We start from the raw sequence: 26855 nt of genomic DNA, 5'->3' as shown, positions 1-26855 counted from the left end.
ATCTGCTCGGTCTCAGCTCTGCTCCCTGAGCAGATAACCCTGTGGAGATGCGGTGTGGTTGATTCATTCATTCGTGCACGCATTTTGGGAGGGCCTACTGTGGCCAGCTGCTGTGCCAGGTGCTAGGGAGGCAAAGGTGGTAAGACGGATCTTCTCTCATCATCCGCCGGGGGCATGTTACACAAAGCTTCGTGACAACTGCAGGAATTGCTACCAGGGAGAAGTCCAGAGTGTTCCAAGAGAATATACAGAGGACCTGACTGTGTGGAGGATGTGGGCAGGGAGAAAGGCAGAGAAGGTCCCCTAGAGTAATACTTGAACTGAGACTGAAGAACAAGGAGGAGGCTTGCTAGGGCGGAAGAGGGACCAGGAGAAGAGAAGGAATTCCAGGCAGAGGGTACTGGAGCCTGTGCGAAGGGGTTCAACGTTGTTGGGGAACAGTGGGGAAGGCCGGTGACTGCTCAGGCTGGAGGAGGAATAAGAGCCAGACCATGCCACTCGCTTCGGGCCACTGGAAAGACTTTGAACTTTATGTGCAGGCGTTCGGCTTGTGATCAGATTTGTGTTTTTAGAACGATCACACTTGCTGAGGGTGGAGAAAGAATTGAGGGGGGCGGGTGAGACTACACAGCCAGAGCTTAAAGCGGGGATAGTGTAGAAGTGGCAACAGAGATGGAGAGAAAGCGGCCACAGTCAAGAGGTGACTTGAGGATATGGGGTGGGAGGGCGAAGCTGGGGCGAAGTGAGAGTTGCATCGCCATATATGCACTACTGCATGTAAAATAGTTGGCTGGTGGGAAGCAGCCGCATAGCACAGGGAGATCAGCTCGGTGCTGTGCGATGACCTAGAGGGGTGGGATAGGGAGGGTGGGAGGGAGACGCAAGAGGGAGCGGATATGGGGACACGTGTATGCATACGGCTGATCTGCTTTGTTGTGCAACAGAAACTAACACAGTACTGTGAAGCAATTATACCCAATAAAGATCTATTAAAAAAAATAATAAAATAAAAAAACATCTGAAACAAAACAAAACAAAAAGAGGTCTTTGAATGTCTTAGTATTGGAAAGGTGACTTCAGCAATAGTTGGACAGGCAGTGCAATATACCCATGGGTTTGTGAAAGTTTCACATTTTCGTTAGCTGGTTGAATAGCAGGTTTTATTTTCCATGACAGTATTAAATTGGCTGGGGATTAGGCTGAATGTAATTGTTTTATGGCCAAATGGATCCCATTGTAATAGTGACCATATATCAGCCTGCCAAGTGCCTGATTTAAGAGTACACGGCCACAGGGAACTTCTCTGAGCCTACAGATTTGCTGACTAAAGATAAAGGAATGGGACCTTAAACTCTGGCAGCCCCGCAGAATGTCCTGGGGTCTTAACGGTCTTGCTTGCTGCAGTTTAGATAATCCCTTAAATCTGTAAGAGTTCATATATGTAGACTCTGGAACTATATTCTTGGATTGATGAATGGGATGAATAGCCAGGTTCAGATGCTCTGCAGTGCCATGGGAGAATTCCAGTTGATGTGGGGCAAAGACTCCAAGACTGGGTGTGCTGTAATGATGGTGGTCTCCCGGAAAACCAGCTTTGCCAAATTGAATTTGAGCCTGGGAAGCTAGAATTAAATATGTTAGGGATGTGCACCCGAAAGAAGGCTTATTCTGAGCAGTGATTGATAGGCTAGTCTACGGTTGTACAGTAGTCTAGAGAAGAGAGTGTGGAGCCAGAGTCAGGGACTTAACGGCTCTGTCATTTACCAGCTCTGTCTCCCAAGCCAGTCACTTACGCTTTCCGAGCCTCAGTTAACCCATTTTTAAAGTAAGTATTATAATACTACTATTACTACTAATAATAATACCTGCTATGTCACCCAGCATGGTGCTGAAGATGAAAATGATGAAATGAAGTTGAAAAGAAACGAAATTTGTGAAAGTGCTTTGTAAGTGAAAAATGAAGATGCCAAAAGAATTGTCAAAGAAAAAAAAAAAAAAAAAAAAGAATTGTCATTATTTGTTCCAGTCAAGATAGGCCAAATTGTACCATGGTCAGAAATAGCAACATCTTGCCTTAAAACAAAGTCTCTTTCTTGCTCCTTCTGGCAAAGTCCACTGCCCGCTTGGCAACTCTTAGGGTATCACTCTTCCATTCATGTTGATGATAAATACGTGACTTTAGGGATCCTTGCTCACATTGACCTCACCTCACTTCCTGGTTATGCAGTGGGTCCCACTGGCTGTACCACTGTAAAAAGCAGCTGCTGTTTTCCCCCTCTCCTGGGTTTGTTTTCCCTTCTGGAAGTGCATTTGGATTTTTCTTTGGGCCATCACCCACTTCATGTTTTACACGGGGCTGGCTCTTCTGCACACCACCAGTTCAGTCACCAGGGGAAATTGCAAACCGGAGAATCTCCTTGTTTACTCTCTTTTTCTCTTCTGGAATAAGCAGTCACTTATTCCTGACTGGTCCAAGGAGACTAGTATCCTTAGGTGACCAAAGGGAAATCTAAAGGGGGTACAGAGTTCAGTGGGAGAGGACTGGGCAGAAGAGAAGTATTAGGTGGCCTGAAGAATGCTAATGAGAAGGTGAGGGGCAAAGACTGGCTGTAGAAGCGCATTTAGCTTAGCCCTGGGCGGCTATAGCTGGAGGCTGGAATTTAGAGGGAGAACTGGAGTTAGGTGCTAGGATCTGGGAGGAGGAAGACCACCGAGAAGCCCCCTCCTCCAACGCTGTGATACATCCAACCAAGAACAAAGTCAGGAGCCTGGAGCAGCCAGGGCTGAGGGCTGGACTAAATGGCAGGAAGGAAGAGACCCCACAAGCAAACGAAGCTGCGGGGCATCAGGGACCCCTAAGACCATCGCTGTAATGGAGGTGATTTGCATTTTGCTGATTTTTCAGGGGTGATTCCTTTTAGTAACCAAATCCATTGAGATCAAACACAATGCAAACCACAGTGGGAAAAAGGAGTCTGTACCTATATTAATGATTTCCATGCATGGAATGTACAACCAAAATCGGGTTTGAAAACCTTGATACCTTTTGGACCATGTCTGTGGATATCCCTGTGTGCAAAGATCAAATAATGGTAGAAACTAGAGGAAAACATGCTAGCTTTAAGCCCACCCTGCAGCCAGAGTCCAGATAACAGAAATAACAACCAACCCTGTATAGCACCTTCTATATGCTGAGTGCTTTTCAGCATTTCACCTATATTGACTTCTTTAATCCTCAGAACAACGTCTTTTTTTTTTTTTTTTGGCCACGCTGCGCACCTTGTAGCAGGGTCTCAGTTCCCTGACCAGGGATTGAACCCCAGGGCCACGGCAGTCCTAACCACCGGACTGCCAGGGAACTCCCACAACAATGCTTGTAGATAGATGCTGTTATTATTTCTATTTAAAGATGAAAAAAAAACGATCCGAGAATAGTTATGTGACTTGCGAGTTAGTGGGAGAGCCAGGATTCAAACCCAGGCAGTCTAGTTCCAGAGTCCACACCTTTTGCACCATATGGGGCAACGGGATGTCTTGTCCTGTGTCCCTGGTCATCACCACCTTTGCAAGGGAGTTGAACGACCTGCATCTTTTGGAGTGATGCCGCTTAAATGACAACTCTCTTCCTTAGATTCCTCTGTGACATAGCTGACATGGCCTGCAGAACCAGCAAACGCCAGTCAGTGACATGGCTTGGGAGGTCACCAGAGCTCCTGGGATCTCACACATTCAGGGAGAAGTTGAGGCCGGGAGTTACAGGACTCCTCTTTCCTCCCGCCTCTCTGGGTTCTCAGAGGAAGCAGACCACTAGGGCTAGATCTGCATCTTCTATTTTTCCTCCTGCAGCAAGTTTCTTCCTAGGTAGGTAGCCCGCCCTCCCTCCACCACCCCTCCTCCACATCTAGGTTCTGGCAGTGAAGCATTTTCAAATGTTGTTACTCCATGTTTCTGAGAATGTCTGCTTAACCTAGGATTAGGGCAGCCGCCAAACAGGTGGAATCCGAAAGTGAGAAAATAATCAGATGAGAGAAGGAGAGATGGGACTAACAGATCACAAGGGGTTGGCTCAAGTACAGGGGCAGGATTAGGGTCCTGGAAGGCTGGTAGGGGTGAGGCAGGGACGACCCCTGGATGAATGAGGGTAGAGGCGGGTCTTAAGGTTGTGAATCAGGCTCAGAGGCAGGAGACAAGAACCCAACTATTATAAACTGGACACAAAGTGGGGTGCTGCTCACTGACATTAGGCCTTCCCCATAGGCTCTACCGGGACCGGGTATGAGAGTAGGACAGAGGCATGGCCTGCCTCAGCATGGATGGAGTCCTGAACGCAGAGGAGGAGGAGGAGGAGGGGTGGGGGGCAGAGGGTCGTACTGCAGCCATTTCACACCTCCTTGAGGAAGAGACCAGATGGCCAAGTTTTACAGATGGCTAAACTCAGACTGTGGGTGTAGACCTCTGTTGTTGCCTTCTGACTCTGGTCGTTACCCATCTGCATTTCCTATTTCACAAGTAATTTTTATTCTTTTCAACTTCTCTTCCCCTTTTAGGCCAGATTTCTTAGAGCTGAAGAGCAATTGCTCAAGGATGACCTTGCTTAACTTGAAGAATGACTCTTGTTCAATAAAAAATTAATCTTATGTAAATAAAACTTGATAAGAAGTGCACCCATGCTGCCCTGGTCCCCTCTCTTGGGCTTCTTGTTTCCCTTTTCTGAAGTTTCATTCACTGGTCTATAACCTCAGCTTGCATCACGTCCCACGGACTAGACTGTTATTCATTCTGTAGTACTGTTTTTATTGCTGCCCAGACACCTAAACCACTTACCATCCCTGAATTCACCAGAGTCGAGCACCCCTAGCCCTGTTAGAACATTCCCCTCTACCGCCAGCCCCCGCTTGTGAAATGCTACACTGGCTGAGACTCAATGTCCCTGCAGCCCCAGGACCCTTCTCTGATGACGGTGCTACAGCCCTTGTGTGAGAGGACCTGCGATTTGTCTCTGATATTGGCAGAGAGTTCAAGATGCATCGAGCCACTTTCAGGGTAACTCAATAAGGTTCTATTTCCACAGCTCTCTCTTGAGTCCAGCTCCCTCAGGAGAAGTTTTGACTCTTCTGTAGGTAGGGATGAAGTCTCATTTACCTTTATTGCCCCAAATGATATCCAGTACATATTCGAGGCTCCTCTGATATTTGAATGCATTGGCTGGGTTTTTGGACACCCTCCTTGAACTTAGGTTTAAACTTAAGAGATTTCTTCATAACTTTCACAAGTGTACTACTTATTGTTTGAAAGCAATACTTTAACTTTTCTAAAAAGAAAAGGAAAGAAAAGCTTACTCAGAGATCATTTAATGAGCATTAACTCTAAAATATGGGAAGTTTTTTTATCCCATTTATCTACTTATCTTATTCTGGACATAGTACGTCCTTTCTTAGTCTTTCTTTTTCAAGCCAAAGATTCTCTCTTGGTTTGTTTATTTTTGTTTTCAAGAAGTAATTTCTTCTCACGTGCTTTTCTATATTAATAAAAATGAAGAGACTAAATATGGGTTACATTAAATACATTTGGCCTGTCTATTATTAGGCTGAACTAATCATCCACCCCAGCAGGAAACAGCTTTCCCTCCTCTAAATTCTTACAGCTTGTTGCCTCAACAGTTTACTTGGTTCTTTTTGCATGCTGCCTGTATTTCTGCACCTGCATAATTTTTTTCCAAGGAGATAATATTTTGAAAGGCCTCTTGGTCTGGGACTTAAAGCATAAAGTAGGCACTCACAAAATATAGGCGGTGAAAATAAATAAATGAAGGAATGAAGTAGTAAATTTGACAATAAATTTCCTGACAGGAGATTTCTTAAAATGAACAAGCGCTTCCTAAGAACTAAACACAGAGAATTTTAGTGACAATGGTGGCAGCACAACCCAGAGGATTTGGCTTTAAAAAATCCTGGATCTACTCCTAACCACCAGCAGAGTTATAAAGATGATCTTGAACTTGGTGGAATGATTCTGACTCTGCTTATAGGTTTTATAGAGTAAAAAGATTCCTATTCAGTAGACACTTTGTAACTTTCATTTCTTATTCTTTTCACCAAACTGTTGGACCTCTACAGATATTAAGTCAAAGATAACTGACGTATCAGTTACTCCCATTACAAACTTTGTAGATGCAAGCCTTCAATGGAAATTCTCTAGTTTTAAACTGTAGACCATTCTTCCTTTACATTTCTTTAAGGTCATCTTTGTAGCGTTAAATGTCAGGCTACGAAAGGTGAATTTAGGGCAGTTGATTTAAGAAGTATGATACAGCCTTCCCTCAGAATCCACGGGGCATTGGTTCCAGGATCCCCTGCCCATACCAAAACCCAAGGATGCTCAAGTCCCTTATATGAAATGACTCAGTACAGTCGGCTCTAGGGAATCCGTGGTTGGTTGAATCCGCGGATTCGGAACCCGCAGAGGGCCGTCTGTACTTTAAAACTTTATGTTCGTGTGTGTAGAGGTGTGGGTGCACACAACAAAACGACTTGTGAATGTCTCTCTCCTTGACCTGTTTTGACCAAACTTTATTACTCATTTAATGGAGCCGTGACAAAGAGTAGGAATCAAAACACATGGGGATCACAGAGGCTGTTATGTTTATTGTGCAGAACAGACAGTGATAATCCACTAGAGAAATATTTTCAACAAGCAAGCGATTCAAAGTACAATCATAGACAGCAACTCTACATGAAGAACAAAGTTAGAAGACACTCAAAGAAACAGGGAGAAAGTCAACTGCAGTTCAACGTCTTGATACTTTTCTCCTGCACACATACCTAACTTGCAGAAATGGTAGAAAAGTTAAATGTCCAGTCTTACTTAGCCCGAGACCAACAACAGCAAAGAACAGTCCTATAAAATTTATCTCCCACAAAAATAAACTATATATATAAAAATTTTATGATGTTCTTACTGTTCCATTGGCCACAAGCTTTTTTCAGTATGTAAAATGAGGTATACTGGGGCTTAAGAGGTAGTAGTGTGTTTTGATTGTACAACGTATAGGAAATAAGAGAGTAATTTCATCAGAGATGGAAACTGCCGGGTGCTCTGAGTTTGGCCAACACGAGCAACTGCTTTAGTTTTATGAGCTGGCCAGTGAGGTTTCAAAAGGCCCAACCCAAGATACGGAATGGGGCTTTTTATGAGCCACTGTTTAGTTGCTTATTTAATGCACAGTTAACAGTAATGTTGAGTTTTAATTCTCTCCATAGCTCCTTTGGTGATTCACAACAGTGAGCAATCTGCCAGTCTCAGAGAGGTATGTGGCCTTTGAAACTACCTCCCTGAAGCGGCTGGAAGAGAGATGGTTTTGAGTTTCATTTGGCATCAGTACTAAAAGCCAGACTGACACAAGCCGTCATGAGAAGCTACCTCTTGGCCCAGTTGATAATACCATGTTAAAAAGTCAGCACACTCACTAGGAGAGAAAGGAATAAAAACTCTACATAAGAAGCGTTTAAAATAAACCTGGCTGAGACATATTACAAAAATCACATTTGTGTAAAATACATGAAAATATCTGTCAAGCATTTTCTCATATTCAACTAATCTTCAAAACACATATTTTTGATTGCATCATGCAAAAGTTGAGCTTGTTGCATCTCACCTACAAAGCTTCAAGTTTCTTTGAAGGTTGGCTTTATTTTATTTATTTGCAAAAAAGTATGTAAAAACGTGTTCCTTTCTATCAAAAGCCTTTTACAAAAATAGTTTTGACGAGGGTTAGCTGCAGTCTGAACTATTTCAAACATTGACAAAAATGAATGCTGCAAGTAACAAGTTCATTCCTTTTGAAGTCTGGAGGTAGGTCTTTGCAAGTCAATTAGTCCATTTCCTTAAACAATTCATGTGAGGTACAAACTTGGAGGGTGATATTTAAACATTACAGTCAAATTTTGTGGGATGTGTAGTGTAAGGAGGAAAAATATCCTTAAGAACCTAGGAGCGACTTGGTTAAAAAAAAATTCAAGTTAATGTGGAAAATCTAGCAGAGAAGCTGAAACAAGTATTTGTAAAATTTTAATTAAAAAAAAAAAAACCATAGAAAAATACATAGCCATGCTGAAACACAGTAAGGAGACTGCTTCTTTAACTGTAACTAAGTGTACACAAAGAACTGTAGATGATTAGCATCACCTACCCATTACTTTTTTTTCTTGCATTGCTTGTGTATAGCAGCATGTAGTAAGTACTAAACTGTAAATTAACTGTAACATTCAGAGGTAGTATTGAGCAGTGGGGATGTATTGCATCTCTGGCTAAAAGTGCAGTTTGAGTGAAGAGATGGTGAGCTGAAATCAGAGTAAAGCACCTCAGCCAACCATCCTATGTCAAAACGTATTACTTGAAGTAACACATAAGCTTCATTTGAGGTAAGTGGTATTTAGGTCTTTCACAGAAACTGATACACAACGGAGAGAGAGACAGAGAGCCTGCTTTTTTGTTGTCGTTGTTCTTTAAATTGTAGTATAAACTAGAGCAAAAGAAATTTGGATTTCGCTCCTCCCACCTCATAATCCAGGTGAGTTCATCATGCATTATTCTGTTGTACCTTTTCATTAAATTACAAAGAGGATAATTTTACTTGTCTAGGTTCCTTAAAATGCTTTGAGGCTGACAAGTGTGATTTATTGCTAAATGGCGTTTGGCTCTGTAGGAAGTAGATTCTACCCGGATGAGGGTTCCTGAAAAAAAAAAATGAGGGCCGTGAGTAAATTTATTACTCCTGCTGATATGTGTGGCATCCATAAATAAAGGAGTTGGCAATCTGAGTTTGCTTACTTCCCTTTTTGAAAAGTGAACATCACCTTTTCTGGTTTGTTAAGCTGGATGAAAGGATACATCAGCATTTCGTCTCATTTAGAAATAAAAGTAAAAATTAAAAAAAAAAATCATCAAGTAAGTGTCTACAAGGTTACATGAAAAAGAGAGAAGTAGTATCTAGTCCTATCTTTGGTGTTCTAAATAGAAGCTTCACTACTGCGAGCGGGCTGGGTGGTGTCTGAGGCGTCCAGTGTCTCCCACCGCGCCTCTCCGAGAGGAATGCCCAGCGTCACACGGGTGACACGTTTCTGGTTTGGATGCAGTGCAGTGATTGACTAAACCCGATTCAGAGGTTCTTCTCACCCACCCACTCCTGCTTATCAGATCCACAAACTATTAGTAGGTTAAGGAAAAAGAGAACAGTAATTACAAGTTGCATTGTTAAACTGTGTCCCCTGTGTTTACAGCAGTTTTTCACTAAACCTGGGACCGTGAAGGGATTACAAAGAAGGTGATTAATATAGTCCTTTTTAAGGTTACGTGACTTCTCCCCCCACCCCCGCCCCGCCCCCGCCCCGCCCCGCCCCCTAACCCCAGATGAAAGTGGAAAGACCATGGCGACAGAGAGTTAAGTGGTCACTGCAGTGTCTTCTCCCTTCAAAAGATCCAACTGCTGCTGAGGTAGAAATTGAATGTTGGCGCCCCCTAATCCTCTTCCGCAGACTCTTGTGAGGATGTCTCTTCAGTCTCCTCCTGGAACACACAAAGGGCACAACCATTACACTGTGTGGGCTGTTCAGACAAACAGTTCAGAGGTGACCTGTTTCCACAGCACATTATGCTGGCTTCAAAAGAGGATGCGGATGATTGGCAAGCCCCCTCGTTCCCAGGGCTTCTTAAACCGTAATTGAGGAATCAAGGTGTTGTTTTTTCCCAGAGCAGTCATTAGCCACTGTTGACTTAAGGCTTGACATCATGGCGGCTGCTCAGCAAATTCAATTGTCTGCCATCCGGAGAATGTCAGGCCCGTGTGAGCTTACTCACCAATCAGAGGGAAAAAAGAAATGGATAAATTTTTCCCGACAGCATGCCAGTCATCAGTTTTAAAAACCAGCAAATCAAGTGAAGGGGATCTGTTCTTAAGGGACAAAGAAAACGCGTCCTGCAGATATTGGTAATCATAGCTGATGCTCTTAGGGACTGGCTGTTATTATTCCCATTTTACAGGTGAGAAAAATCAAGGCACAGTAAGTCGTATACCCGAAGTCACAGAGCAAGTCGAGCCAGGCTTTGGGCAGAGTCAGACGGGTGTTGGCAGCTGTGTGTAACCAGGATGCCACTGCCACGTACCAGAGGCAGCGTGAGGGCAGAATCGAGCCTGAGAAAGGGCTGCAAGAGCTGACGACTCACTTCCTTTCCAAATGGATTTCCTCCTTCTTGTATTTATTAAAGCGCATTTTAAGACAATGACCAAAGTTTGGCATTAACTGCTCAATCTCAATACTAAATCCACACTGACCAAACATTTAATGGTGGTTTGGCCAAGCAGAGAAAATCTAATATATATGTTTTTGCAGGGCCTCCTCTTCCTATAAATCTAATTTCTCCTTCTCTTTTCCTTTTTCTGATTCCGTATGGCTCTGGAATTTGTTGGAATTTCTGCAAGCCGGCTTGAGCTGCAAAGTTCTCTTTCCTTCTGCTTATTTAACAAACGTGCAGTACCTTTCAGGACATGGGTGGTAAAGCGGAGACAATAAACATTTCTGATAAAAGCGTCCTTAGTGAGGGGATGATTTTTATCAAATGCTGTACATTGTCTCATAAGACGGCATGTGAAAAAGATCTGGGAGAAGAGGTAAACATTCCCTCCTGCAGCAAACTTTAAGAATGGCCAGCTTAAAACAGCTTATAACAGTCTTCATACTTTAATAGATTTGATTTTCCACATGGCTTCATTTTGTCTGGGTGGCTAACTGACACAATTTATACCTCTCTTCCTTTCCCAGGTCACTACAGTACACCATTCAGTAAAGCATGCCTTAAAGCTTGTCTGCATTATATGACCAAACTTCCATTCATTAGTGTTTGAAACACTTCAGCTGTGAAGGAACTCCTAAATGCTACCATGTGTGACGCTTTTGCGTAAAAGCAGCAAACGGGAGGGAAAAAAACCCCACATGAACGGGTACTCACATGCTCGCATGAATGCGTGCACGCGGACACACGGACACATACACACACACACACTCTATCCTGGGCTTTAACCACAGGCCACTGCTTACTGCAAACCCTTTGCAAAAGGTTTCAAACGTTCTCTTCCCCCAAGACTGAAGGAGCTGTAAATCCTGGGAATAAACACACACACAAATGAATGGATTACAGCTTAAAAAATATAACCACCGCAGCATCAAGTCATGAGATTTCACACCGGTTTTGTTTAGTCTGCTTTGGGTTATGTGGGAAACGTGGAACGTTTGAAGCTACCTCGCATCTGCTCCCAACCCCCAAACGGCAGGCTTCACATATTTAAGCAGCACGTTTATACCTCTTGACAGGCAACAGGCCATGACCCTGAGATTCTCTATGGAGTCCCGGCCACAAAGGAGGATGTAGCAGGATCAAAGCCACGGACGGACGTGAGAGAGACAAGCCAAGGTTCAGCTGCCCTCTGACCTTGTTTTTTCACTTAATATTTAAATTGCAGAAAGTCATTAAGCTGTTCGGCAGATACACTCTTCACCGTCCCCAAACGACTCACTTCTCATTATGACAGGAGGTGTGGACTCAGGTAACTACCCTGAAACAGACCACAGAGTACACGCCGGCAGATATATGTGGCTCCTTCTTCGCCTGGTTAACAAATTAATAGAACGTAGTCAAGCTGGAAACCCCCCTGGATGGAGCTGTAATTATTCCATTTCTAACTGCTCGAGTTTTCTAGACTATCTGGAAACCAAAGTACTTCCAAATCCGGAAGGAAATCGAATTTTCAGGCCATGAACTTACAAAGACCTTGTAGTAGACGGAATGTGATCAGCTTTTCAAAACCTTCCCAGAAACTTTGCTTGATCTGAGCTCTTGAAGCTCCTGATATGTAAGTGGTTTATTCAAATCCCTTAGACACAACTCAGCTGAAAATGATGGTCCCTCATCCTCATCTTGTTTCCTTTACTTAACGCTTCTTAACACAACATGGAGAGTTGTTTTATTTCCACCGACACTGAAATGCTTCTACTAGTAGCTGTCAGTTACTACTGGGTACATAACTAGGATGTCAGAGGGTGGGAGCCTCACTCCGTCAAACTTTTGGAGGTCATGCGGCTCTCACACGCTCAGAACGATGCTTTTCTCCATGTTTGGCCCTTGGAGAGCTCTCTCTTCCTGGCATGGCCCTGACTGGCCATCCTCCAAAGGACGGCATGGCTGCCAAGTGGACCATGTTGGCGGGGCATGTGGCACCTCTCACCTCTGCAAGACCCAGTTCTCACCTTCCCAGTGACTTGGCCCTTTGCTACATGTATGGCTGCTGTGACAAAAGTGTGCATGTAATTAAGAGAAGGAAAAACCCTCTTCGTTTTTTTTTGTTTTGGTTCCACAATTTACTGAATTGGGGCAGGTGACTTGGCAGCAGATTGCGAGATAAGGCTGGGAGAGAAGAGTTCTTGCTTTTTTCCCTCCCAGGAGCCATGTGGGTCATGGATGCACGAAGATGGAGTCGGGAAATCCACGTTCAGCTGCCCTGTCACGGCTGACCAGACTTCACACAGGGCCCTTCTGCGGCGCAAAGAGCGGACAGGACCCGGTGACGAAGGGAATAAGCCATCAGGCTCTGATGTCCCCCAGGGATCTTACTTTCATAGCAGAGTAGTTGGTAGGGACCCTTGAGATTCACTCCTCCTCAGTTAACTTAGAAGACACTGCCATTTACTGCAGATGATAGCTTGCAACTTGAGGTATTTATTTACATTGCTTCATGTTCGCAACATACGCCCAAAGGATCTTTGAGCTTGGGTAGCCCCCCAAGAGCAGCTCTGAGGCACTAAGGAGGTGGAGAGACCGTAGCCAAGCATTCTCCACATCTCATTAGGGGCTGGCTGGTGAGGTGAGAAGGCCAAGCAGCCACAGTCTGGTCAAGGAGGCTTACCGTTGGAATGGGGCTTCACGAACGTGGGATAAAAGGACTTTTCAAAGTGAAAGTGCACAGTGACATTTTTATGAGTACCAGCCGTTAAGGCCTCTAAATACTGAACAGGCCCCAGCCATCCACTCAGTTACCTTACAAAGACCACTGAGGCTGTACCACACTGGGGTGAAACGTGGATTTTTTTGGCAGAAAACTGAACAGAAGGAAAAGAAAGTGGGCAGAGTTGGAGAACTATATTTTTATTATGACTACTGGAAAATTGCACTCATTTTGCCTTAGTCTTTCTTTTGTTCCCCCAAAAAAGGAATTTAATACGTGTAACTCTTTCATTGCTTTCATTACGCTTGTGGGAAAAAAAACCCCACTAAAACCTAGAAATATAGTTTGCACCTATCTCCATCCTTTTAATTTGGTTCAGCACAATGCATGTGGTGTATACCCTTGGGTACACTTCTGCGAACTTATTCAAAAGGAGGAAGAAGACATCCCAATATCCACCCTGATCCCCTAATGTTGGATGGAATTTTTCAATGTCTTAGGCGTTTAACCATAGATGTTACCACACAGGCACCGGTGAGGGTGTGCGCTGGAGGAAGGTTCAGTGTTTAATGTGACAGCTGAATCTCTGGGTTTAATTTTCAGATGCAGACTAAACAGCAGATCCGCAGTGGAAAGGAGGCCAGCGGACTTTAAATGGAACCGAGAAGTGGAAATACTCTCCCCGCAAACTTTAGGAGTGCTGTCACCATGATGCCCCTCTTTGTGTGTATAAGGAGTGCAAAGTCATAGAAGTCCACGTCAGCTTTAATAAATCCTTGTTTTTTCCCCTTGGTTGCAAAGAATTCTGTAACTCTCTTATCATAAAATGCTGCAGGCTACAAATACATATGTAATTTAAGCTGTCTTGCCAGTAAACCTACCAATACCTGGTAATTTAGGAAGCGTAGTTATGGTTTAATGACATTCTTTTTGTCATCTTAGTATGTCCAGTTCCTTAAGCACTCAGAATGCCACACTCACGAGTGTTTCACGTTCGTGACTATCTCGAGCCAATCCCGCCGGGACAGAAATAATGGGCTCTCCTCAGCAGCAGTGACCAGAAACAAGTTTTCAAGTTCCATCTGCAGCTAAGTGACCCTCAAGACCACAAAGCGGACTCTTTCTATTTCTGGGTCAGATATTTTAATTTAAAATGGATTGGGGCTGTTTAACTTAAGGGAAAGTGATTATTTCCTCCAACTAGGAAAACTTTATATCAGTTTAAAAAAACATATCCACTGGAACCTACATAAACCCTATGATCAGGCAAGTGCAAGGGATTCTGGTAGAAACGGTAGGGGGGAAATATGTTTTTCAAAAGGAGACTTTAGAAGTTGGGATATTTACGGTATTTGTACCTGATCTCTTTTTTTTTTTTTTAATTTTAGTTTTATGTATTGGGTTGGCCAAAAAGTTCGCTCAGGTTTTTCATAAGATGTTACGGAAAAACCCGAACAAACTTTTTGGCCAATCCAATATATACAAATATACAAGCATCTACGTTGCATGTGCTACCATCAATGTAATAAAGCCAGTATAAGGTCTTATTGGGGGATATTTGAAGTAAAGAAGGTTGATCCTAGATGTCACTGACCACAGGCACCAACCCTGGCATTAATGGGTGTATAACTTGTGCCTTATTCTCACTGTGTCAGACCGGTAAGGAGAATACTCATCTCGCTGCCCAGCAGGGTGTGAGAAAAAATGTGACAACCAAATGGGAAAACTTTGAAAAAAAGCGTAAAAATCCTGTAAGACTACAGTGTGGAGCTTTGATGATTAATTATAGCTACTCATTCTGTGTTTCTTTCTTTACCTGTGATTCAATGATAGATTGTTGAGAAAGAAAGGGAAAAAAAAAAAACCCTATTATTAAACAATGCCTCCTAAATAAAACAAAATAAGACATCTTAGATTTGTAAAATACACTCCTGTTTGTCTTGTTCATGCCTCTGGTCAGAGTTCCATCACTGAAAATATTGTAAACAGAGGTAATTATTTATCCCTGGGATACTACGAATTTCTTTCCTGGGATGAAAGACTATTTAAAAATATCTTCAGGAGGGAGTCACATTTTTCAGATAGGGAATTCATTTTATGTATAAACTAACTGCAAGTTTCAGGATCCTGGAAGTCACGATTTCTGAGGATCACAAGCTTGATCAATTTTCCATGCCAGATCTAATTCGTACTGAAGGAGTCTCATGTTTGAAAAATAGCTAAAGATGCAGCAAAAAGATTTTCACATGAAGGAAGCACTCAGAAGAAGGAAATTTATTTCAACATTTCCAAAATTGTTGAGGAATGTTCTTCCTTTTATGCAGAGTAGTTTTAAATAAAAGTGGATAGATTAAAGGCTGCTTAGTGGTTATATTCTGGATATGTTTATTAATGGCATAGATTAGGAGAACCTTTTCTCTTTGTTTTCCATGTGTATAAAATTTTTCATAACTTGTATTTGTTGCCAGGGAACAGAACATTTCTGGGTTTTAATCATTATTGCACCAAACATTTTTCATTATCCTGAGATAGGACTTTTGAATAAGATTATGAAAATATCAGTAATAATACTAAGCTAACAAATAATTCTTCAATAAGACATTTCAGTGTCCAGCAAACATTCTCTGAAGGTACAGAAAGTTTCTTGGATAAAGCCACATATTTCTATTCAAACATTAAGGAATTTCTTAGAAAGGCCATGTTTTAAAGCCAGTTACTATTTATTCATATTAATTTGGGTCAGCAAGTTTGGATAATAAGAAGAAAGCTTACATATTGAATAAATAATCGGTTTTTATCCAATTCACATCAAAATGCACAGGAAAAGCATTCTGCAATATGCACAGAAAAGCAGGCAGACATGGCCATTTTATTTTTAGCCTAATCCACAGGCTTTACCACACAGTTAAAAACAATCACACTTAAAAAAAAAAAAAAAACTCCTATGGGAAATCTGTCAAGTCCAGAAATACTATATTTTGCCTTTTGGAGTTTTATATCTTGCCTCAAATTGAGTGATGTTCTTTCACTTCCGTTAGAAGTTTATGTCATCTCTGTAAGACATTCCCTGCCAAGAAACAGCTGACTTCATCTTGCCAATATTCCTTTATTACAACTAAGCTAATGACTTCATATGTTTACGGTTAATAATCATTTTGATATGCTTCCTCTGCCTTAGCCGCGTGCTGCTATATCCTTGAGCCACTTTCTTATAAGAGTTAAATGTTGCTTTCTACTTGGCTCTCCTCTTCCCTTGACCTTTGCAATGTCAGAGGTCAGAGGTTAAATTCAAAAAGTATTTCCTATACAACAAAACAGTCCCACTCAGGGCAGGCTTTGATATAATTCTTCATGTTTTGCCAGTTGGTACCAAACATTTACTGGCCCACAAAATGTTTTACCAGCTCAGAAGGGCGTAAGTTGGAAAATAACGAAATCAGTACTCTTTATGACTTAAGCGGTATAAATCACTATTCTCCCTGAGTGAGTAGAGAGTGCCTCTTTTCTTCAAGTCTGATTTATGATGAACTATTGACTGTACTGGCCAAGATACCATGTAAAGGATGAGTGTGAGAGTGAGAACTCTCCTTTCTTCCTCCTTCCTCCCTTGTACGTCTAGACTGAAAGCCCCCAGGAAAAATGCCTTCTTTGAGAACAAGATGTTGACTGCAATTCATCAACCTGCTTGTCCCAAAATGAAATCTCTCATTTTGCTTTAAACAATGTTTAGGTTGTCTGAAATATAAACATCCTTAAAACTGCCCTTGAAGTCTCTGTAAAAACATTCAGCTTTTTTTTTTTTTTTTTAAGGGGGGGAAATCCCGTGATAACCAAGGCTTACCGAGATTTCTTTGCCCCGATACACACCACCCACAGAAGATGTTACTCCCAGGTAAAAGCTCTATTTCGAAACAGAAAGCTTTGTTTCCAGTCTTTTAGTAACTGAAAACTTTCCAGTTCTCTCACTGGGAAGTTGAAAAGGAGCAGGTTTCTACCTGTCTTAATTGCTAGAGGTGTAGCTTGCCAGGGCTGTACAACAATGAGGAAATTGGGTTGAAAGGAAGGAGAACTTAGGGTTTTTAAAAGCTGTTTTTACCCTTTGGGTAGGGCTCAGGTGAGAAAATATGTCTGAATTATATATAAGGACTCACTTCTAATCTCAGTTTAAAGCCTTAAAAGGGGGAAATCAAGAGACAATAAGATATCTAATAAACCAGCAAGATCTTTTCAGAAGTCTGAGATGGAGTGAGATTTTTTTCTTATCAAAATAAAAACTTGAGGAACAAAGCCCGCTCTATCAATAATAATAACCTGATACACTATGGGATTTTTCTTATAAAAACAACAGCAGCAGAAACAAAACCTACCACTGTTTCCTACTCAGGTTGAGAATGTAATCCATGTGGCTGAGAAATCAACTTTCAAATTGCTAAAAAACTAGGAAATTAGCTAATTTCTTACTTTATCACTTTAAATGAAAATATAGTAGAGTTCTCCAGTAAGCTTTGTTTTCACTGGTTTTGGAATTTTAAAAAAACAGTTAACGTAAATATTAGAGATTTTCCCCTTTAGATTTTTAAGATTATTAAGGTTTGCAGCTGATGGTACCTGGTGGACTTCCCAAGCACAAACCCCTGCAGTAGGGTTTTCCTTAAATTTTTATTCCTCTCAAGATGCATGTACTTATGTACACAAATGCACATGAATGAGATTTATCATAACCCTGAATTTGTCTCCTTAGAATGAATTGTGACTTTCTGTAACCCAGTTTCAAGAAGTGGCATCCTTGAAGTTCTGAGGTTTCAGAATTTGATGGCATTAGGATACTTTAGAAGAGAGTCTTTGTACTTCCACACATATGGAATTACATACAAGCCAAGTGATTCTAACTGCTTTAGTCCTAATGATAGGATGTAGCAATCACCATAAAATTTCCCCTAAGTTAAAAAAATCCTTATTTTAAAAAGATGCAATGAAAACACTTGAGGTCAAAAAGATAGTAGTTTTGAACTATTTAGAATTCTAACATTTTTGAGAATACAAATCTCTGGAAATAAAAAACCTAGCATACAAAAATAAGTCAGAATGTAATAATACTCCCTGGAATGTATACAAGTCTCTTCAAAATGTTCTTGGGAGTAAGGTAAGATGCATTGCTATTATCCGAGTTCATAGATGGATACATAGGGAACAGAAAGATTAATTCAGCCATTGATGGGGCCAGAAAGCAAAACCTAGGTCTCCTTATACACTGCTGAGTCCTTTTCTTGGGATGTAAAATATTTAATTGTGCTAAAATTTTCGCCACCTCAAAACAGGACCTGAATGTAACCCCTCAAAGTAGTGTTGATGAAGAAAGGATATGAGCCTGAGTTAATCCAGACTGCTACATGGAAAAGCCATCTGGGAGGGTATTTTGAAAGAAACAGATGGAAAAGGAAGAGATTCTTTTGAATGTGATGTAAAATTTACATTATCCTCCATGAACTTCTGTGTAGTCCCCATGTTTATATAATTCATCACTGTGTCCTTAGACAATATAGATTAGGAAGCCCAATGAGCTCATGTTCTTTTTTCTGAGTCTGAACTCTCCTTTCAAGGGCAAATCTGGAGCAGGGTCTGTAGATCTGTAACACAGCCAGATTGATCAGTGAGGACCAACCCAATCCATCTGTGGTTTCTTTGATATGCCTGATTCTCTTAGGACAAAAATTTATGATGTCACTTACATCATTTCTTGGTATATTACTGCCCAATTTGCAGTCAGTTTCAGCCACATTGATAATCTCCACCAATGACTTATCTGTCTCTGCCTCTTTACTTTTGAATATGCCATTCATCTCATCTGTAACATCTTCCTTTCTTTCCCTAATCTATGTCTTCATTTTCTCTTCTGTAGCTAAACAACAACAACAAAATTGAAACTCTTCCGGGGATCATCCCTTTAAGCAACACATGGCATTCCACTCATTCATCTGTATCCCATTGTGCGTCATATAGATTGATATTCTGTGCTCATTTGCTCAACAAATGTTCAAATGTCTTCTCATGTGTGTTCACTGAGTATCTTCATCCCTGGCTCTACATTAGACTCACTTGAGGAGTTCATAAAAAATACTAAAGCTTGGGTTTCCAGACCAAATAATCAGAATCACTGAAGGGTGGGGCTAGTGGTGTGTAGGTAAATGTTCAACAACTTGCTCTCCAGTAAAAAAAAAAAAGTCCTGATTTGTAGTATTTTCCAATTTCCACGGTGTAAATACTCCTACCATAGTGGATTTCAAGTTACCTACTTGACATCAGTAAATATAGAATTTGGAAGAGATACAGCTGCCTCACAAGGGCTGGTTCCAGCACATACCACTGGGTAGGGTTCAGGATGTACACACACACACACACACACACACGCACAGAGCTGTCAGTCAATTCAGCATCTGTGGGGGATTGGTTCCAGGACCCACCACAGATACCAAAATCATCACTGGGTAGGGTCCATACACATGCACGCGCACACACACACACACACACGCACCCACACAGAGTTGTCTGTCCTTCAGTATCCGAGGGGCATTGGTTCCAGGAACTTCCTCAGATACCAAACTCTTCAGACGCTCAAGTCTCACAGTTGGCCTTTACTCCGTATTCGTGATTTTGCATTCACCAATTCAGGCAACTATGGATCGATCGTGTAGTACTGTAGTATTTATTGAAAGAATCCACGTATAAGTTCACCATCACAGTTCAAACCCATGTTGTTCAAGGGTCAACTGTATATGGCATATAATATACAACTATATATATATTATATATATGTATATGTGTGTGTGTGTGTATATATATATATAATTATATTTATATTATCTGTAGGTGATTCTCATATGCAGCCAAGGGTAAGAACCTCTGAACAAGACTACACATTTCTCAGATGCATGTGAATAAGTTTTCGTTCGCCTTATCTTCCCTAAACCCCAAGAACAGAGACCGAATCAAAGTTGTTAACAGACCACGTAAGGTTATTAATCTACTGTTCACAGCCCATGATGCAACAGCGAACACTGCAGTCTCCTTTGACCCCAATGCACAGATTTATAAATTCATTTGCTCTTTTTTAAAAAAATTCCTTCCTGATTTCCTTACTGATGAAGCATGAGAGGCTAAATATATTTGGGATCTCCTACTTAAAAATGTCAAGTTTGGTTTATATTTTGTTTTGTTTAATATTGCATAGAAACACTTGAACACAGTGTACTTATTTTTAGTGCCCCCAACACTCATGGCTTTTGGGAAAGGGAACAGCTATGAGGATGATTTTTTTTCATGGAAACTCTGTTTTTATTCTATTTAAAGCACATGTGTAATTATTCAGATGCATTTCCCCTGTGTGCTTTTATATCTGTTTAGAAGCTTCATTTCTCTTTCAAGCTGCATTTGTAAAGAATAGTAGACACAGGAGATTGTCTGAATGGTCTTTCCCAGGCAAGGCAACATTGTCCCAAGAGAACAGGGTGCAAGGTACAGTTTTAGAGACCTCTAAGGAAAAGATCCCATGGATAACTTAAATTATATGAAAGATCTACAAAGAACTTGGTAACCCATGACACTGCTTAATAACTTACTTCAGCAGGTTCTGCATGATACACCTAGATCTCCCGGGCATGTCTTTCAACCCAGAAAGGGAGAACAGCAAGATATTTTCATATTTTAATAAAGCTCACGTACTTGGCAATCATGGTTAATTTATTCTTCAAGATATACTTCCTCAATAAGCATGATTCTTATGCTTCTATGTACAGATTACAGTTGGGACAAGGAACTCCAGGCATACGGAACAAGAGAAGTAAAGCTGGTTCCTAATTTTGATGTTGCCAAAGACGTCAGAGACTGTGATTCAGCCTAACTGAAGTGAGACCTGAGAGTTCATCAACAGCAAAATTAGTATAACCATTTCCCAATTTCCCAGCCTTCTTTGGGAGTGTTTTGGGATCACCAAATGCTATGGAATAATTCAATGAATAGATATGTTTCCAGTCATGGATCATGATATATTTTGTGGCTAATAAGTCCTGTATCAGGTCAACGGAATATGGATAGTGAGATGGAAAGGACAAAACTTGATGTTTAAGAGTTGGCAAAACACATGATAAGATTAAGTATTTGTTTTACATGAGGCACTAAAAGGTTTTATTTTTTAAAGTATTTTTATTTGTTCCGTATACTTCAGGCCTTGATCTTTTAGAGTTTTTTAAAACCTCAGTCTATGTATTCTTGACTTTGTCTGAAGGATACAACAAATTTTCAAGAATACTACAATGCTGACATAATCAAGACTAGAAAAATACTAATTAAAGGTTTAATTTGGGGTCATATTTTTTTCACTTTTTATATTAACTGGGGGAAAAAAAGCATAATGACCATCTCTTACCTGAGCAGGCTTCTTCTGAACAACTTGTTGAGGCTAAGAAAGAAAGAAAGAAAAGAACTGTTATTATTTAAAAGGAAACACACATAATGAAAATAATCAAGTATACATGTTTTAAACATAGACACTTGTCTGCAAAGACAAAAATTTCAAGGTTCAAATGGTTTATCTCACGTTAAAGGGTGTGTATTCATTATCTTCACATGTTAAAGAAATACAATGCAGGTTATCTCCATTAAAACAATTCCCAACTAAGGTCTGCAATACATACCAATTACATCAAAATAAACTTGCTCTTCTGTTCACTTTGTTTTAGCCTGTATATCACAAAACTTAGGAAGTGAAAGGGCCTAATTTATTAATATTTTGTTTTTTTAAAAAACCAGCTTTACTGAGATATAATTTATATTCCATAAAATTCACCCATATGAAGTGTATACGTCAAAGTTTTTTAGTATATTCAGAGGGTAGTACAAGCATCACCACAATCTAATTTTAGAACAATTTCACCTCTTGTGAAAGACCCCGTATCCATTATCACCCACTCCCCATTCCCTCCTGCTCCCCTAGCCAACCTCCCATCCCTAACCAATCACTAATCTACTTTCTTTCTCTATAAATTTGCCTATTCTGGACATGTAAATATATGGTCTTTTGTATATTTTGTAATCATACAATATATGGGCTTCTTTCACTTAGCATAATGTTTTCTAGGATCATTCCGTTATAGCATGCATCAGTAATTCATTCCTTTTTATGGCCAAATAATATTCCATTGTATGGATATGCTACAATTTGTTTACCCATCCATCAGTTCATGAACATCTGGGTTGTTTCCAACTTTTGGCTATCATGAATAATGCTGTTATGAACCTTCATGTATAAGAAAACTTCATGTATAAGTTTTAGTGTGTACATGTTTTCATTTCCCTTAGGTACATAGCTAGGAGTGGCATTTCTGGGTCACAGAGGTAACTGTACGTTAAACTTTTTAAGGAACTGCCAGACAGTTTTTCAAAGCAGTCTCACCATTTTACATTCCCACCAGCAATGTATGAGGATTCCAATTTCTCCCTATATGTGCCAACACTTGTTATTGTCTGTCTTTTTTTTTTTTTTAATTTTTATTTATTTATTTATTTATTTACTTATGGCTGTGTTGGGTCTTCGTTTCTGTGCGAGGGCTTTCTCTGGTTGTGGCAAGCGGGGGCCACTCTTCATCGCGGTGCGTGGGCCTCTCACTATCACGGCCTCTCTTGTCGCGGAGCACAGGCTCCAGATGCGCAGGCTCAGTAATTGTGGCTCACGGGCCTAGTCGCTCCGCGGCATGTGGGATCTTCCCAGACCAGGGCTCGAACCCGTGTGCCCTGCATTGGCAGGCAGATTCTCAACCACTGTGCCACCAGGGAAGCCCCATTGTCTGTCTTTTTAATGAAAGACATCCTACTGGGTGTGAAGGTGAATGTCATTGTGGTTCCGATTTGAATATTCCTAATGGCTAGTGATGTTGAGTATATTTTCATGTACTTTCTGGGTATTAGTATATCTTCTTTAGAGAAATGTCTATTCAAATCTTTTAAAAATGTATTTGGCTTTTCATTATTGAGTTATAAGAGCTCTTTATATGTTCTGGATACAAATCCCTTATCAGAATATGATTTGCAAATATTTTTTTCCATTCTGTGGGTACGTTCACTTTCTTGATGTTACCATTTGCAGAATATTTTGTTACACCTATACCTGTGTATCTTTATCATCTATATGTATTTAATTCTGGATGTAGTGCAAAACTCCCCTCTTTTGAGTGAAATACCTGTGGAAACTTTTTTCTACTCAGCCTAAATTAACTGTCCAATATTTAGAGTATTAGAAAAATATTTAAGTTATTCTTTGGTGTTGTAAAAGGTGGATCTGAAGCCCAAGTTTTTTAATGGATTACTTCCAGTACTCACTCTCATGTCTGAATATAAGCCTTATTTATTCTATCTACACATCCTTGAGATTTGCAAATACAACTGAACCACTTTGATGTGGGCAGTGACATGCTTCTGTGGTACAAATGAAAGAAATAAAATTGCTACAGAAGTTAAGGTAAATTCACTATATTGTGAAGGGGTAGAGCTTCTATTCATTTTCTTTCCTCTCAGAATTTCAGTGATGGTGTGATGTCTTATTACCACTATAGTAAACGTGTTTTATAAAAATCATCAGAGTTTTTTTTTTTAGATGAACAAGATAAAAATAAAAGAAATGGCAAAATACTTTTGTTTACTGAGAAAAAAAAAGTTTGTGTTTAAACCACAGTAGAGATGACATCATAAAAGCCCAGGTTTTGAGATGATGTTTTCTCCAGGTGGAATCCAACCAAGGATGATTAGGACTTCTTGCCTCTTAGGATTCAAATGTGTGTGCTAAGAGAGTATTCATTTCAAAAGAGTCATTTGTAAGAACAGACCACTTTTCTTCCCTCTCTTTTTTTCCTGCTGATTACACCTGTACACATGTTTACTCCCAAACCGTTTCAAATCCCCACACATTCTTGCAGGCTGACTGGTTCCTACCGCTCAGAAGTCCCCCTCCTTTTTTGGCCTAGGAGCCCACATTCATGTGACTCCTGCACACTGTGGGTCTCAATGAAATCCTCTGAAAGGGCTGCCAGCTCACCCAATTTTCCATGAATTAGGTCCTGACACTTCAATGAGGAGAAAGACAATGTCTGAAACCCTGCCAGCCCTGGCTCCCAGCCTAGTTCGTGTCACAGAACTTCTACCAGCTGCCCTTCCACACAGCACTTCATACTTTTCAGACCACCAAACAAACAGACCCTTGAGGACTTTCAATGCCGGTTGGGGTTCTGGCTGCCAGGATGTTTTCCCAGCCTCTGGCACCCAATGGCTCCAGACTGTGCCGAGAACGTTTTCTGTTGTTGTTATTTTGTTTTGCTTTTATTCTTATGAATGGCTTTGGTAGAAAATGCAGATGGAAGCACAATACTACTGCCATTCATAAAAAGGGAAATGAAACAAACTGCTGTCTGGAAATTTTGGGGGACACCAAACAAACTGCAAATCTCTTATCTTCCTTGGGGCATCTACTAGCTTAGATACCTAGAAACCAGTTGCCCCTCAGGGTTCTTGTCATTAGAAGCATGGTCGACCACTACAATTTTCTAAGAAAAAACGGATAATATCAACTGTGCATATTAATCTTGAGTGTGGTTAGCAGTGTATTTCCCTGCACCTTAATAAATGAGTAATATTTTACACATGCATGTCCCATATAGAAGCTAAAATCCTTTCTATTTTCAACATCTGCCCCTTTGTGACTGGAAGGACCCAGGCCTTGTTATTTTCGTTTGCTCACAGGGAAACTAAGGCAGAGGGAATTTAAATAACTTCCATGAGATCATTTTCTAAAGCTGAAACAACCGGGGTCTCCTAATTCTCTTAATCCCCCATATAATGCTCTGAGGAAACCCATTCTCAACCTTTTAAAAACAGTCGAATCCGATTCAACCCAGGAGGATAAGCTATACTTCATGGCCTTGGTTTCCACCTCCAGATTCAGTCTTCTCCTTGGGATCTCTCAGGGTTCCCCTCCCCACATCCACTCCTACCACAGCCAGGAAGCCTCATGGTTTCGTCAGCAGGGCTAGCTCTGATTCTCCTAGGCTGCTGATGGAGAGTGAACCTTGGGGGGGCAAGAGGCAGGTCTGCAAGGTCCAGCTGTTCCCCCTCCCCGCTTGGAGATTCTGCCTTTATTATCTGCTGTGGAGGGTCTGAGGACATCCCTTTTAAAGGCATGGGTTTCACAACGACTGCTCTATTGAACAGATAGCAAAGCCCTCCAAGCTGCTGATTAAGACACTTTTATTTTTTTTTTAAATTTATTTTTGGCTGCGTTGGGTCTTTGTTGCTGCACGTGGGCTTTCTCTAGTTGCACCGAGAGGGGGCTACTCTTCCTTGCGGTGCGTGGGCTTCTCATTGTGGTGGCTTCTCTTGTTGCGGAGCATGGGCTCTAGACACGTGGGCTTCAGTAGTTGTGATGTGCGGGCTCAGTAGTTGTGGCTTGTGGGCTCAGTAGCTGTGGCTCGCAGGCTCAGAAGTTGTGACGCACGGGCTTAGTTGCCCTGCGGCATGTGGGATCTTCCTGGACCAGGGATCGAACCCGTGTCCCCTGCATTGGCAGGTGGATTCTTAACCACTGTGCCACCAGGGAAGTCCCCTGATTTAGATACTTCTGATGGTTCCATTTCTAGTTAAGTCTGTGCATACGGGGAGTTTATACAGTTTAGGCGCTCTGTAGACCTGGCATGCCAACCTTTCCAAGCACTCAGATTTTGAGTTCCTTATAAGATTGTTACACTTTTCAAATAGCTTGTAATGAAAATCTCTCATTCCGCGGTTGCATTTTAACTTCTAAAATCCAATGGGTGGAAGAGCGCTTCCTCCCAGAACAAAAGAACATCAACAACAAAGGACTTTGAAGAAATGCTTTGAATTAATATAATGTTAAAATAAAACTGTGAAGAGAATTTAAAAAACCCATCAACTGAATGAATCATGAAAAGATTAAGAAGGGCCCTCTCTAACCACGGGGACTTCAATGTGCAGTTTTCTGCAGGTTAACCCTTATATTGGACTAGCTCAGACAAATTGAAAGTACAATCTTTGAACAAATAAATATTATTGTTAAAGTCTGTAAATAGCCTAGGATACAGCATGCTAAGAAAGTGTAAAGGATATGAAAAAGGAAAGAACCTATTTTGGGATTTCTGAGATCATACAGCAAACCAGTATTTCTCCCAATGAAAGGGAAAAAATTATTGAATTTTTAATGTCCACAGAGTATTTTGGTTTTTAAGATTTTGTAGAAAGACTCTGGTGTAGGAAATTTATTTCAGTATAATTAAGGGGCTCCCCAGCCCTCCTGAGAATCCAGCCTATGGTTCCAGGGAGTCTAGGTATTTTAAAGCTGATGCCTAGACAGCTAAGCTACCCCTTCTAATAGGTACTGAAAGAAAATCCTTCATAACAAAGAACCTGAACATTAGTAGTTCATTTTAATACTAATTTAAACATTAAATGAAAAGAGGCTTGAACTGGGCTTAACCACTCAATTTTTTTTAAAAAAATAAGGTACAATGTATAGTAAAGTAAGGATGATCATTATGCAAAGGGTCTTAAGTTGACCTTTGAAAGAAAATAGTCCTTCATTGGATCTCTGTGCAGATGGGTCTTTTGGTTTTATGTAAGTAGTAGACTTTTAATCTAATTATATTTTTTGTTTTACTGCCAGCTAGCAATAGGTGGTTTTGCCCCCTTGGTTTTAAAATCGTAAGACCACTGTTGAGTCAAGAGGTACTTCTGTTCCCTAGCATAAACTTCATGTAGATCGTTTTTGCATTCTCATAGCAGTATAGGGCAAGACAGATCCCCTGGC

The 26855-nt window shown here is 41.0% G+C and overlaps 1 protein-coding gene across 1 annotated transcript in view; it reads right to left on the bottom strand.

The window, feature by feature from the left end:
• Window positions 1–6632: 6632 nt before the first annotated feature.
• HMGA2 (high mobility group AT-hook 2) overlaps window positions 6633–26855 on the bottom strand; it is a 139752-nt gene continuing 119529 nt past the window's right edge. The window contains exons 5-6 of the mRNA XM_036866339.1: window positions 21417–21449; window positions 6633–9564 (exon numbers count right to left, since the gene is read on the bottom strand). Of these exons, the coding sequence (XP_036722234.1) occupies window positions 9517–9564; window positions 21417–21449 (81 nt within the window). The 3' untranslated portion in view covers window positions 6633–9516. The remainder of the gene's footprint in view (window positions 9565–21416; window positions 21450–26855) is intronic.

The sequence above is a fragment of the Balaenoptera musculus genome, chromosome 10 (genome assembly GCF_009873245.2).
Source record: "Balaenoptera musculus isolate JJ_BM4_2016_0621 chromosome 10, mBalMus1.pri.v3, whole genome shotgun sequence".
NCBI lineage: Eukaryota > Metazoa > Chordata > Mammalia > Artiodactyla > Balaenopteridae > Balaenoptera > Balaenoptera musculus.
The sequence above is the reverse complement of the archived record's forward strand: the minus strand, read 5'-3'. Positions and strand labels throughout refer to the sequence as shown.